General features: G+C 45.3%; 2 protein-coding genes across 4 annotated transcripts in view; one reads left to right on the plus strand and one right to left on the minus strand.

Annotated features, from left to right (window-relative positions):
- Positions 1-11,494, minus strand: part of dpysl2b (dihydropyrimidinase like 2b) — a 28,852-nt gene extending 17,358 nt beyond the window's left edge. The window contains exons 1-2 of one of the 3 annotated variants that reach the window (XM_070988295.1): positions 11,118-11,494; positions 10,358-10,765 (exon numbers count right to left, since the gene is read on the minus strand). In XM_070988295.1, coding sequence (XP_070844396.1) covers positions 10,358-10,624 — 267 coding nt within the window. In that variant the 5' untranslated portion in view covers positions 10,625-10,765; positions 11,118-11,494. Of the gene's footprint in view, positions 1-7,834; positions 8,137-10,357; positions 10,957-11,117 lie in introns of those variants that run through there. The other 2 variants (XM_070988294.1, XM_070988296.1) reach the window with 2 other exon arrangements.
- Positions 1-15,001, plus strand: part of barhl1b (BarH-like homeobox 1b) — a 336,897-nt gene that overhangs the window by 216,776 nt on the left and 105,120 nt on the right. The gene's annotated exons all lie outside the window — the stretch shown is intronic.

Genomic DNA, 15,001 nt, shown 5'->3' on the forward strand with positions numbered 1-15,001 from the left:
CACATAAAAGCAACAAAAAATAAATACTCTGAAACGGCCGAGCGTACACAGCAGCCTCCGCTTGGCCTTTTTAGGATGCAGCCTGATAAGGAACACATGGCTGTGCAACGTCTTTCAGCCGATACTGGCTTTCTTCATCTCCACACACACACACAGATATGTGTAAACACACTCTTAATACATGGATGGAGGGGAAACAGGTGATGACAGAGAGAGCAGAGCTGTGGTGCTGGGATCAGGACCAGGTCTGGGTGTGGATGTTTTATCAGTGACGCTGATCAGAATGTGAGGCAGGAATAAGAGGAACAGATGGAGAGACTGATAGAAAGAAAGATGATGGAGAGAGAGGACAGGGAGGAAAAAATCTGGGGTTCGGATGTGAGGAGGGGTCTGGCATTTCAACCGTTTGTTCAAAATATCAGTACAAATGACCTGTTTACCATTTTATTTTCTTAAGAAATAAATAAAGAAAATGGTAATAGAATGAAATTAACCTTAACCCCATTAATCCAAAATGAATCAATCAATTTTTATTTGTTTTGGTGTTTGTTCCTCATGATTACTGGTGGTGTGGAGTCCTACACAATTGTTTGTTATATAAGCCTTTAGTAGTTAATAACTGCTGCTATTAAGCTGTACAACTCTTCAGCATAAGAATGTAAATGTGCGTGGTGGCTGGGACGATTATATGGAACTAATGAATGTCTGGATGCAAAACAGTCTCAGACAGAAGAACAGACTGCTCTTGTTCAGAGAGGAGAGCAGCCTTCATCACTGCTCCTCTTTCTGCTGCTTCATTTCAGGCAGCACTGCTGCTGGAACAACAAAATGAGGGGAAGTATTCACTGTAGCAACAATGAGGACAGGAGCCCGCCTCCAGACACACCCCTCTGTCCTCCTCATGTGGCCGAGCTGTCACAGCAACGACATGCGAGGGGACCAATCGGAGCACAGAATGTGTAATCAATCATCCATGCCTGCTGTGCCCCTTCTTTCTGCGCCGGGGGAGGAGGAGCGGGGATGTTCTGCCACCTCCACATCCTCCCACCCAGAGCCCCTCGCCCCCCCGTCCCTCTCTCGAGTCACCCCGGGTCATCTGTCCAAAAAAGGGAGTGGCAGCTCTGGTCACAAGGACTCCGGCGTCCCCGGCTAACAAAGGCGGCTCTGTTCGAGCTGCTGCCCGGCCAGCAGCTCCGGCCCCAACAACTGCTGCTCTGCACAGGCTCCCAGTCGGAGCCCCACCCTGCATACAGGCACCACGCTGCTCTGCACAGCTCAGCTTTTTGAAATATTACTTCATGCTTTTGAAATGTTCTTCATCTTTCAGGGCGCCTGCTAATCAGCTGAGTGGCCACAGATGCAGAATGAAATAAATCTTCGCATGCACAAGCAGGAGCAGGTGGAATTTCTTTATTCGGTACATGCTGCACCCTCTGCTTCATACAGTTTGTACTGCCCAGCAGCCAGGCCGGCACACGACACGTGGTGTGTTCTTCAAGTGTGTTTAGTCACATGCATTTTTTTCAGCGTTGTGATGGATGCAGCAGAAACACAGATACTGTCTTTTTTATTCCACGCCCTCATTTTCAGTGTCCAAACCCGGCGCCTACATTCCCCACAATGCAACATGACCACCAACAGCTCAGTGAAGAGATTTGGGTGTTTTATGCAAGCAGTGATGAATGCAGCCCTGAGCTGAAGAGGAGTGAGCTACAGAGTTTTTTCAAGCTTCAGACAATGAGATTAGCTCAATCTCATTCAATCCATCAATCTCAATTAATCTCCATGCAAAGTAAATATGTACTCTAGATATATTCTGAGAGCCAGTTTTTCTCTAATTTTGCCAACTGAGGTGTTCAGGACAGTCACTTTGTTTTACTCCTTGGTTGAGGCCTGGCTGTCTTATCTAATCTTTTTTGTTCTTACTGCAGCTGCACAGTCGCCCGACCAACACATGGAGGACACACATGTGTCATGAAGTCATATCCTCTTTGCGTAAACATCTTGTGTTGGCAGCCACACACTCACGGCTTTTCAATGAAGGGAGGAAGACACGCACAAACCCATGCATACACGCGCTTGAGGCCTTCAGCTGACCGCATCAGGTCTGGAAAATGCTTTGCAGTTGTCATCTGAAAGGTGCGGCGACGCCCTGACAGCACTGATGGAACTAATGCAAACAGCTTATGTGGTAATCTTCGATCATTGTGCGGCAGACTGCTCCAGCCCGACGCTGGCCTGTTCTCATCCCAACAACTGCTTTTGCACTACATCATGTGCCTCATGATGACTGTCATTATCGCATTACGTCCTGGAGTTCGCCAACAGACTTCGGTTCTCATGTCGACACTTTTCGCACAGACGCAAAGCTGCACGAGCCAAGGCTGAGACGCAAAATGATCTTTTCAGAAACAGCTCAACTTCTCCGCTTTGATCCGTAAAGACGGGCTTGTTGTTGAAAACGTCCCACTGAAAAGGTGTCTCAAAGGGTCCGCTTCAGCTGCACGACACTGAAAAGACGCTAAATTAGCGGAACAATTACTTTCCCAGAATCCAGACTCTATAATTCTCTAATTGTTTTGGAGCTCAGGGGGGGTTGGAGAAAGTGTCTGGTTGTGCTGGATCAGAGCCAAACATGACAGTGACCTCTGCTTCATGGGAACCTCTCAGGGCTACACAAACAGGATGTGGACAGCACTCAGTGGGTTCACTGTTCCTAAACTGCTGTGTTTTCATTCCAGACTCCAACACTTAACCCCACTTATGGAAATAGCACACCAGCAAAACATACCATCATGCCTAGCAAGAAGCCTCTGAAGATATCTAGCATGCTAAATCATTCATTGATTATTTCGTTGAAGGCGAAACTTTTGTGCCGCGTCGGTCTGCTCAGAGAAAACATCCTGGTTCTTCTAAAACGGAGGGAAGGCCCCACATGGGGGACGTAAAAGCTTTGCGAGGGGTGGCCTGCGTGACCACGGGGAAGAATGCAGGCCGGAAATAAAGCTGAACGAATCTCTGGAGGAACAATAAAAAGTAAGTGTGCTAAAGTGCTAGCAAGGCCAGCTAAATCCAAGTTACTCAGACAGGTGAGAAACAGATGGATCGGCAACAATGTGAGCCATTTTCAATATAAAAACTTTGATTATAGCAGCTTTAAACAAACACAGGCTCTAATGCTAAAGGCTTCTGGGTATGAAAGAAACTACAACTGATGATGGAGTCTGACAATATTGATTATTTCTCTATTACAGCCAGTCAGATTGATCCGTTGTATCATATGACTCCTGTAGTTTATTGGAGCAAGTTGCATACAAACAGAGCTGCAGCAGCACACAGGTGAAAACTGAACCACTCAAAGGAGGAAAAGAGGTTTCAAGGAATCAGGACAAAATCGGCTGTGGCGCAACGAAAACCTCTGCCAGCGTTCGACGTAACCCGGCAACGTCATGTGTTGTTGTCCAAATGGAAAAGATCCTGGGAACATTTGTGCGGTCAGGTGCAGAACGCTGCCAGGTCAGACATCCAGCGCTATGATTTATGCGCGTTCTGGATTATTCAAAAAGCAGCCCGCTACCAAAAATCACCTCCATGCATGTTCAGACAACTGCTGTAAAGACGCTCGCCCACTATTTTCTGTTTTATTTGGAACGGAACACTTTCTGTCTGACTGACTGGCAAAACAGGAATGAAACGAAGTCACATTTGTGTTTAACAAACTAGATACAAGAATATACCTGAGTGGGGTGTGTGTGTGTGTGTGTGTGTGTGTGTGTGTGTGTGTGTGTGTGTGTGTGTGTGTGTGTGTGTGTGTGTGTGTGTTAAACAGGTATTGGGAGCTTTGGATTGATAGTGTGACCTCCATGTATATGTGCACACCCACAGTTTGAGGCGTCAGCTTTTCACACAAACTAGACTCATTCATTTCCCGTACCTGCTGTGAACTCTCTGTCTGTCTCTAAAAATCCACTTAAAACCCCCCTCTGAGCATAAACTTTACTTCATAAACTTAATTAAACTTAACTTAGTTCACCTAAATTCTCTCTTCATTGATCACAAATCCACCTCAAAATCTTCCTTTGACTGAAAAATTCACTGAAATTCTCTCTTTAACAAGCTGAAACATTCAGAAAAATTCATCCATTCTGCCTCTGAATATGAAATTCCTCTCCTGCACTTAAGAACGACCTTAAAATCTCTCTTCGACAATGTAAAATTCACATGAATTGGCTCCTCAGCTGAACTGATTCCTTCAGTTGTATGAAAAATCCCCTCACTGACCTCTTTCTGCAGCCTGTTTCAGAGTTTTCTCAACTTTTCTCCATTGTCCAGCTGCTGATTAATGAAAGTTCACCTTCAGTACACACACACACACGGACAAACACACACACACACACACACACAAACACACACACACACACACACACTGCGCATTTTCTCCGACCTCTGGCTTTATGAATGGGGGAATTCGGGAAGATAGCGAGTGTGAAAACAGCCATGCTGAGCGGGCGGGTGGGTGGACTGGAGAGCAGCACGCTGTGTGTGATGGGGGAGCAGACAGAGCCCCGGGCTGCTGTGCACTGTGAGATAACAGCATGGAGGGGCTGACGCCACCTCAGCGGGAACAACACACACACCGAGCTGCCACCGGGGACGACTGCTGTACTACAGGTATACTAACAGACAGCCTAATGATCGCTCATCCGCTGGGGATTGAAGTCACAGAGACTTTAATCCAGGACAGTCTTATTATAGCCTCGCTCTATTTTTACCTTCCCTTAACATGGACATCAGAGGTGCATTATCTTTACTAAAACATCATCTCTGTGGCTCTTTTTCACTTCGATTTCATCTGGATTTGTATCCTTCGCAAGTCAAGGCAGCCTGCTTGTTTGTCTGAAGGGATCAGCCATTTAATCGATTAGCTGATCAAGAGACGAGAATTGTTAGACGATTCCGATAATCTGTTGATGGTATAGGTTATTTATCGAGCAAAAAAGCCAAACACTCTCTGGCTCCAGCTTCACAAATGTTGGGTTTTGCCGGTTTTCTCAGTTTAATATCATTTAAACTGCTGCAACTAATGAGTATTTTTCTGATTAACTGATTAGCAGTTTAGTCTTAGAAATGAGAAAAAAATACTTCCAATGTCCAACGTCCCACCTTCAGGTTACTTGTTTTGTCCAATCAACAGTCTAAAACCCAAAGATATTCCATTTACAGTGATGGAAAACTGAGAAAAACAGCAAATATGAGAATGTCGTCAGAGCTTTAATACTTCATCAGTGATCAAAAATTGTCAAACTGACAGCTGTGAAGTGAGCATCTTTGTATTTTTTTCCCATTTTAAACACCAAATGATGAATCGTTCCACCCAAACAATCATTAGCTGCAGCCCTACTGGACTGGATGCTCACCGCTCGCACACCTTTTAACTCTGCTCTATCAGGAATACGGAGAACAAACATGAGTCGCAGACTCGCCAAACCCAGGTGGTGAACTTGTGGAGGTTCATTCATATTTGATGAGCTCTGCCTTAAGTACGTCCCTGCCTGTGCAGCTGACTTGACTCCATCTGGCCCAAACCAGTCAGCTCTACCAGCACTCCACCCATAATGACTGGAGATGGACGGATGGACGGAATATTCGAATTCAGCCTTATGTGAGATGTGAACTTGAAATGTGATTATCTTGTGCAGAAGGGCAGGGGACACACAGAGTTCCTTTGTCACTGCTGCAGCCTTTCCTGTTTAGTTTTTATTCAATTTACCCTCATTCATTTCCTCGGCAGCCTCTGTTTGGTTTAATAACGTCCACTCTTCACGCCGACGCCTGGTCAGCGGTTACAGACGCAGGTTTGGAGCTCATAAGGTTGAGACCAGCTGGAAAAATTAAATCCCAATGCTTAATGCAAAACTACATTTAAACAAAAATCTATTCTGCCTCTGACCCCCTTTTTCTTTCATGCACTGTTCAAGAATAGGAAGTCTATCCATTTAGGTCTGGCTTAATCACTGCTGGGACTACAACCCCTGCTAATCCTCTGATCTCTCCACCAACCAGCTGCTGCGTCTCAAACACACTCCAGAGAGTCAAGACGAAATGATTCATCACAGAGTTTCCTTTCAAAGCTTAAATGAACGAGCCGCTGAAACAGATATTTTCTTTCACATTTGAAAGGCAGAAAACAGAACGTTTGGACTCCTTGCTCGACCAAACAATTAACCAATAATCCGAAACTGCTGTCAATTAATATTCAATCACCTAACCGTCAGCACAGTAAGTGCTGTTTCTCCAGGTCCACATGCACGCGCACGAGCACAGGTGTCGTTCGGAGGCGTGCACATCATCTCCTCTGAGAGGCTCTTCGACCTACAGTTAGTCAGGACACCCTTCTCTGCGGACGTTCACATTTGTCCAACGTCAAACATCTGCATGAACATGAGCACACGGTGCCAGGAGGTGTCCTGTTCGAGCTGAGGTGAGCTGCTGGTCAGCTCGGTTATGGTTTGCTCTGGTAGCTGCAGGATGGCTGCAGGTTCAGGCCTTTTCTAATAGAGTATAAATAAGAGGGAATGGGGTTTGAGACAATGGACCTAAGAGGACCCTAAAAGCTGTCAGCCCACTCACATCATGCATTTGTCCTGAGTAGAGTTTCTATAGTATGAATTTGGAGAGGGAATTTTATTTTTCAGACTTTATTTTTCAATTTTATTTTGGCTGAAAGGTTCACATCAGTCATGTCACACAGAGGGTTAAGGGCCACCTTAATACCTGGACCCCTACCATCCTTGGTAGGTCTGTCAGATGAGTGTAAGTAGATGTTTTATTTAGTAATGCATCTTTCTGTCCGCTCAAAGCAAGCCCAAAATAAGACACAGCACTCCCTTCACGAGGCCTTTGTTCTGAGCCATTTTTGACATTTCAACCCAATTATTTCACTCCACTAAGACAGTGACCTCCTTCCTGATCAGCTCTGCCTGCATGCATCCTCCCTTCATTACACAGCTGAGAGAGAAACATGGAAGGAAATAGGACCCGCTGTCCCCTCCCTTCCCCTGGCTCCCCTCCCTTCCCCTCCCTATTCTCTACTTTCCATTCAACCACCACCACCACCACCATATCTGCAGCTCCGCTATGAATTCAGGGAAATAATCTGCCCCACAGTGCCACTAGTATTGTGCCCTTAAATGCGCCTTTGAAAACACAATCACAAATCGAAGCCAGCTTTTCCAACGTGAAAGGACAGCCCGGGGGGGGGGGGGGGGGGGGGGGGGGGGGGGCAGCCGGGTGCTGAGTGTTACAGTGGATGCAGGGAAGCATTTGCCCCACCAGTTGGTGTGCAGTGATTCCCGGCCACCAGACACACCGCCTAACAAAGACCACCGGCGTGAAATCTCAACAGCCATGCATACCGTGACAAAGAATGGCAGACCGAGCGTGAATGTGCAGCACGGACGGGTGTCTGAGGTTAACCAGTGGCTCGGTTTGATCCGGAGATGAGCACTTGTCGCAAAGATGCTGCAAAAAAAGGCACATTTTCACGCTCACCACGCTGTCTTTGGCCTCGCTGATTTCTCGACCCGAGCGCGCGTTTGCTCTCCGCGAGGCAGGTTTCACAATCAAACCCAAGACGCGTCTGCAAAAATGCATTGGAGAAAGCAGCTCGTACCCTGCTGCTCCCAGCAGCTCTGATGTGTCGAGGAGCGCAGCGGCGGCGCAGGACCATGCCGCCCCGGTGACATCCCGCACCCACACCCGCAGGCCCAGACACCGGACACCCGGCTGGATCTAATCTCAGCCGCTTCTACATTAAAAACGCCCCAACACTCACTGTGATGCGGGGGATGTTCTTCTTGCCCTGATAGCCAGACATCTTCGCCGGGGGTTCGTCTTGCGCTGCGCCGTGGACCGCAATCAATGCAACGGGATGTACGGATTACCGCCGCTCGCCGGTCTGAAACGAGGATGATAATGATGAGGATGACGAAGAAGAAGGCGGGATGGTCGCAGCTGATCCTTGGGAGGCCACAAAACGTAAAGAATCAAACTATCTCTCAACTCCGGATCGCGTCCTGGCAGCCTCCCGGTCTCCGCCGATGCACCAAACCTTCTCCTTCCCAGACGGAGTCAGACAAGAGGGGAGGGAGGGACCACTGGCGAGCCTCTTCCCCATAAAAGAACCGCACGGAGCATGCGCAGAGCCTCGCCCTGCTCCATTGACAGGAAAGAGCCACTAATGCCATCAATCGCTCTCCTTGGATTAGTGAAGGCAGGGAGAGGGCACCAAGTGAACAAATGAAGAAACACCCAGCAGCCATCTTAACTCCAGCTACTTCATCTGCTGTGGTCCAAAATCTGAGTTTTATTAGAGTATAATCTCTGCAAGAGCACAGGATGAGACCATGCCCAGCTCTGATGCTCTACTTTCAACAACTTACTGGAATCACTGTTTCTGTCTAGTTTATACAGTCAACGTGGTTTTCAGGATGTGAACAGACACATGAAGTGACACTTGTTATGGTCGGGGGGGCAGTGGAGACGATGGGGTTTATCTTTTCCACCGTTTGAGGACAATAGAGAATTTAACAGCATATGAAATAAAACTGATGTGTGATGACAGAATGAAATCAGACTGAGGAGAGATGCAATATCCTAATGCTTCGTGCTCGATCTCTGCCCCAATCATTAGTCATTTAAAGCAAGAATATGTGCTTGGACCGGCTTCAGTATGTCACAGTTGCTAATATTAGCTAATCACCAGACTTCATTGGTCATATCAGACCAGGTAAGGCTGTAACTTCAGACAAAAGAGTGTGTCGCTTCAACAGTGTACCTTTAAAAATGCTGTGCATGTTATTCAAAGTCCAACCTTTATATGAAGTAGTCTGCCAGTGATGGAAGAAGACCTTTTAATTAGGAAAAAGGAGCAAGTTTGTTACAAGTAGAATTTATGCATTCAGTGTTTTACTTAATAAAAATGACTTTAAGTACTAAAAGTAAAAGTACTCAGATTTGGCCATTTCTGGATAAAATTATATCATTGGATTATAATTAGTAAAGCATGAATGTGTTCATTATCTTGCAGAGGGTAATGGTGGGGCTAATTGTAATTTATTTATACACTGCTGGATAGCTTGTGAATTTTCTCCCAGGGATCAATTAAGTTTTAGCTTTATCTTAAATTATTTGATGATTGTATGACGTCTTTTAATCTGGAGCTGCAAAATCACTAAAAACGAATAAATGTAGTGGAGCAGATGTACAATATTTGCTTCTGAAAAGTAATGCAGTGAATGTGAAAAACAGCAGAAAATGGAAATACTCCAAATATTACAATTGTGCTTAAATTCAGGACTGAGTGAATTCACTTCCACTACTGCAGTCTGCTTATTAGTCCTAAAATGCAAGCTGACATTCATACATACCTTCACTATATTATTTCTTTTATTCTTAAGCCATCAAATGTGTATTGTGTTATCAAAGAAGAGGAGGGCAAACTACTATACATGTAAGACCTAAAGAGCTTGAAAAGAGAGTAGGGAAAGAGCAGATTGTGTGGCTAATGCTTCCAATCAATATGCAACATGATGCCATGACACTCCATACCACTACCCAAAGCTTTTAACAGCATCCTGAGTGCTTATATATTAAGTAAAGGAAGCGCTGTGCGTGCCAGGGTGTAGCACGCAGCTGTAAAACCTGGACAGTGAGTTTGAACTAGCAGCAGAAAAGTTGACAGATTTTCCTGCAAGTCATGCTGATCAGAGCAGCTCCACGCCCTCAACTCAGCTGTTAGGCAACCACGAACAACATAATGCTGCAAACACGCATCACATCACCAAAGCACCCAGAACTGTATGTTCATATGTGTGTGTCCCACCTATAACCAGGCTTAATTAATGCTGATTTCTCCTCATTCTGATGTTGGTGTTTACAGTTCATGAGCAGTTCATTAACACCCCCTCCACAGGGCTGTATTATCAGCCGGCCAGCAGCACTTTGCAGCAGAGGGGATCAAATCAAAAGCAATGTAAGCTGGAACTAAACAGGAGCCACTCCCTCTGGCAGCAGCTCTGCATGGTGGGCCCTCCAGCCGCTCTGTTACATCACAGTGCTTTCTGGGAAATGTAGTCAGGGCAAGTTGCACATCGGCTATAGGCTTAAATAAACTCGAATGAGTGTCACAGGCTGTCAGTGAAACACTTTTAGATAAAAAATGGCGCAGGTTTGTGCAAAGATCTGAATGTTGGGTGACAGAAATTAGACAGAAAACGAAATATATAAAAGTAACATAAATTGAGAAAGAGAGGCACGGAAACACACATAATTGGCATGCAAAATAGCAGACAATTACCCTTTTATCATCCAGATTCTGTAGCGCTTCCTTCCCTGTGCTCTCCCTTATCTCCACCTTCCTCGGCTGGGAGATGTCGGTCTGCCGGTCAATGACTCGCCCGTCACTCTTGCCCCTGCACGCCGAGAGCGCATCGAAGTCGAGCGTCTTGCTGTCCGACGAGCCTTCCACCGGGCAGAACATGCCACAGAATTTCTGCCTCGGCCTGGCGGGGCTGTCAGAGCCCATGCTCTTGAAGAAGGCTGGCACTTCCCCGGCGGTCGACATGCCTTGCAGGCGTGGGGTGACTGTGAGGATTCTGGGGGAGTAGCTGCACAAATGCTCCGCGTCTCAGCTCCTTGTGTGTGCCTTTTTTTTTCAGCTTGGACAGCCACCGCCTTTGCCGGGTTTCAAGCGCAGGTGGTCGCACTGTGACAAAAGCGCAAAGGAAAAAAAAAAAAAAAAAATCTGTAAGGCTAATGCTGCATGAAAACACTCCCACTATAGAGAGAGAAATGCACCGTGAATCCACCTGATACCAGCTGATATGAGAGTATGATATGAGAAAACCTTCCGCTGGCTCTCCTGGTCTATGATCCTCCTACAGATCAGCAAACACTTTTGAATTGCTTACTCATGAGTCTAAATTAGCTCCTAGCCTGCAGCCGATTTCACGAGTTACAAGTCAGCATATGAGGGGAGAGAGCTATAATCTAGCTATGTCAAAATAAAGATCCAATAGGCTACAGGAGGAGGGGGATGTGCCCCGATGAGGGATTACCTGTAGCCTGTGTGAACCCGTCCTGAGACTGGCGCTGGCAGGAGCGCATCAGATGTTACTCCGGAAATGATCAGTCCTCTCTTATCCAAAGTAAAGACTTGATTCTGCACAGCTCTAATCCATCAGGGTACGGTGACCTGCCCGTCTTTGAGTCTGAAAGCTGTGAAATCTCGTAAATCACATGTGTGACGCGGTCTCGTCTGCAGCCGGTGCGTCTCTGAGGGGCGTCTCTGGCACAAAGTTGGAGGTCAAGAAGCGATCAGCACCACGGAGAGTTCCTCAAAGTCACACCCAGTCCAACAATGAAGGGCGCTGTCCCTTCAGCACCACACCCTGCGCTCCCTCACACACCTCAACATATGTTTGGTTTTCCTTACACTGTCAGCTGTCTCACTGGCAGCTTAAATACCAACGCAGACGAGGATTTGAGGGCATGACATTCAGTGTGTTACACTGCAGGAAAGGACAGTGATGTGCCTGTAGTATTATTTGAGTGATTGATTAGTCATATATATTTGGTTATTATCTGTTTAAAAAAATCAGGTAACCTGCCATATCAGAAGTGTGTGGGTGTGGTTTGAACAGATGTGACTGACAGTGAAAAAAGTAATGCAATAAAACGGGATGACTCACTATCCAAATAACCAAAACTATTCTAACTTTGGCAGAAAGTCACCAAGAGTGATAATGTGAACATGAACTGAAGATCCAGATGTTCTGCAGCTGTACTGAGGGAGAATAATCAGCCAGAGAGATTTTTCACCATCTGACAACCCTTAAATTGTTCTTATTAAAGCCATTCGGTACAACTTCATCATTTTAGTTATTGTATCTTAAGACATGTCTGATACTCGCAGCTGTCACAGTAAGTTCATATGGACAGCATCAGACCAGTTTACTGAAGGACATGATGATGTTACACTGATCCCCGTTGGGAAGCTCAGATGTCTCTGCAGCCACATTGCACACATGGTGAAGGACAGAGAGAAGGCTGAATCATGAGCAGATTGCATGGAGTAGTACTGGCCTGTGACAGAAAGCAGAGTGAAGAGTCACCACATGTTATTTTCTACAAAATTATGCTATAGGCTGCATTATGGGAAATGTAGTGTTGGGTTTGACACATAGCAATGGAAAAAAGACAGCATTTCAGCTACTGCTGGTTTCATTTAGTCCATTCCTTTTTTCTCTTGTCGGTCTCCCACCTTTATAGCGGCAGCCCTGTAGCAGTCAACACACCTCTGTTGTAGCTACAACGTAAAATATTCTGCCTGGAAACCTCTGTTCCAAAAAGCTTCCATTGGTAGGGAGATATCATGCTTAAAATCTGTCACTTCAACATTATTTTAATTTCTTTCTTAGTTTAATTCCCGTCCTACTTGCAGAGTTTCACCACTGACAGCAGCTCAAATCTCTCACTTTGCAGTAAAACGGGAAACCTCACTGCACTCATAATATTGATTGTTACCCTCCACAATCCTGCAAACTTCTGCTGAGACCAGTGTTTTCAGACTTTGCAAACATGACACTTTTTAGCATCAGATGTTTTGTTGCACAAGATTGTAATTCATTTGATGCATTTCACTCTCTGCAGAGCACTGCACCGCCTGTCTATTACTGTCCATACATCTGCACATCACACTGCAGCCACAGCACAGGAGATCCTGAATGTGTTTAGTATGTGGAGTGAGATATGTATTTCTTGTACTTCTTGTTTCCATAATGTGGATTCCACTGACCTTCTCTAATATAAAAAGACACTCAATCCAATTAGTGTGTCAGAAGCAAGAGCTACTCGAGCTACTGACCACTTACTGTGCTTATGGTTAGTGTAACTCAATTTTCAATCAGTTCTTGCATGCAAGAAGGTAAAAGATGAGATTACTGAAGCACAGATGTGGTTTGTTGGAGAGACACAAGTTCCCCACAGAAAATCAGTACTGTTACAAATAATAATATGATTCATGCTGGAGCGGGTTTGGCATGTCTCCTGTCTTAGTCCATGACGTAAATGCTCAGAAATATGTATTAACTACATACAGTAACCACAATTCTTTGTTAAGGCTTCAAGTTTGTGCACATAATTCTGTCTTTTCAACTAGAAATAAACCCTGAGAGCATTTTTAAGGTTTCTAATTCTCACTGGTCTTTTAAATATCCTCAACACACCAGAATAACATAATAGGGACATCAGAAAATGTTCTAATGAAAGCAATGTATCCTATTTAGATAGCAAATTATTTAATAAAGATAAGCAGCTGGGTGGGTATAATGAATAGCATTATACAAACCACGCAAGAGCATGAATCAGTTGTGATGAGGTTATCAGGATGTTGTAAGTCTTGTATCAACCTCTAACAACTGGACATAACATTATCAGTGTATCTATTATAAGTCATGCATTAAACTATTGAAGCATCACAATTTAAGTAATAAATGAACCATATACATTTAAAAGCACAGAAAAAGAGTCATCTCATATGGAGATTTACCTTCATGAGCTTATCATCTGGCTGAAAGTAAAAGTTAGATTGCCATTGTAAGCATGATGTATATACATGAATTGTGGTTTGTAATGGACATTTTCCACTTTTCCCTGAGCCTCTCAGAGAACAGATAGCTGTGAGGTATAAATAAATCAGTGCTGCATGGTGATCAATAACACACATTGTTAATTCTTGACTCATACTGTAACAGACAAAACATCTCTGCACAAGTGGCCATGGAAAACACTCTGAGTCCATGTCGGTCCAGTTTCCATGACAACATGGTGGGCAGCAAATGGCTTTACTGCTACTATTTCCTCTCCCAGAGGGCTGCGAGGGCCGCTCCGTGAGTGGGTGCGTGGGTGGTCATCTCTGCGGGGGAAGATGACAAAGTCTGATTTCTGAATGTCAGAGGTGGATTCTGAAAAGTGAAAATGTCAAAGGTGCAGCCACGCCCAACGACTGAGACAGCGCGGTGACACCCCCCTTCCCTTCTTGCTGAAGTGCCATTCCATGAAACAAAACAAACGCCCCCCCTCCTGAGAGCAGAGACGGGGGAGTGTTAGATAATTAGAGGGGAAAGTTGGCAGCGTGCCCGCTAAACAGTTGGTGGAGGCGGGGGGGGGGGGAGTCTGGTCTCTGGACAGGAAGGGCACGGTCCTGGCATCCAGGAACAGATGTAGGACAAGTAGTGAGATCAGCAGTATGAGTGGACTCTAATCTGCTGCTGCTTATAACATTAGACAATTGTTCTGTTCAGTTCACACAGCAGTTTGTCAATCTGAATGAAATCAGTTTAATATCTGCAGGAAAACAGATGCAGGCATAAAAGAAACTGAAATCAAGCAGAATGCGTCATGAAGCCAAAGCTAGCGTTCTTAAAGAATAAGATACGTCAGGCTTCTTCCCTGAATAACACACTTAGTCGCCCTGGAACAAAAATGAGCTGTGGGCCCTAAAATATCTCAACGACTATGTCCTGGATTGCCATCAAATTTTGCAAACATTCATTATCCCAAGAAGATGACTCCTACTGGCTCTGGCGATCCTGCAGCTTTTTCTCCAGCGACATCATCAGGTTAAAGTACTAACTTGTCCACAACTTTGGATTATCACCAAATCCCTGCAAAGCTAATGACATTCACATTAGCCTCAGCTGTTCTTTGTGTTAAGGACTAAGTTTCAAACACTGGCAAGCTAACATGCTAAACTAAGCTGGTGAATATACTACTACTATACTGTTACAAGCTGAACAAATAAATATCCCTATGTTCGCAGTGTGTGATTGCAGCGGTTAGCGTTAAGCTAAAGGCTCCGCAGCCTAAGAGGCTACCTCACAGAGCTGCTAGCATGGCTGTTACAATTACCACAGTGCAGTGCAGCACTGGTGCATGCCTG

Source organism: Chaetodon trifascialis, chromosome 20 (genome assembly GCF_039877785.1).
Source record: "Chaetodon trifascialis isolate fChaTrf1 chromosome 20, fChaTrf1.hap1, whole genome shotgun sequence".
Lineage (NCBI taxonomy): Eukaryota > Metazoa > Chordata > Actinopteri > Chaetodontiformes > Chaetodontidae > Chaetodon > Chaetodon trifascialis.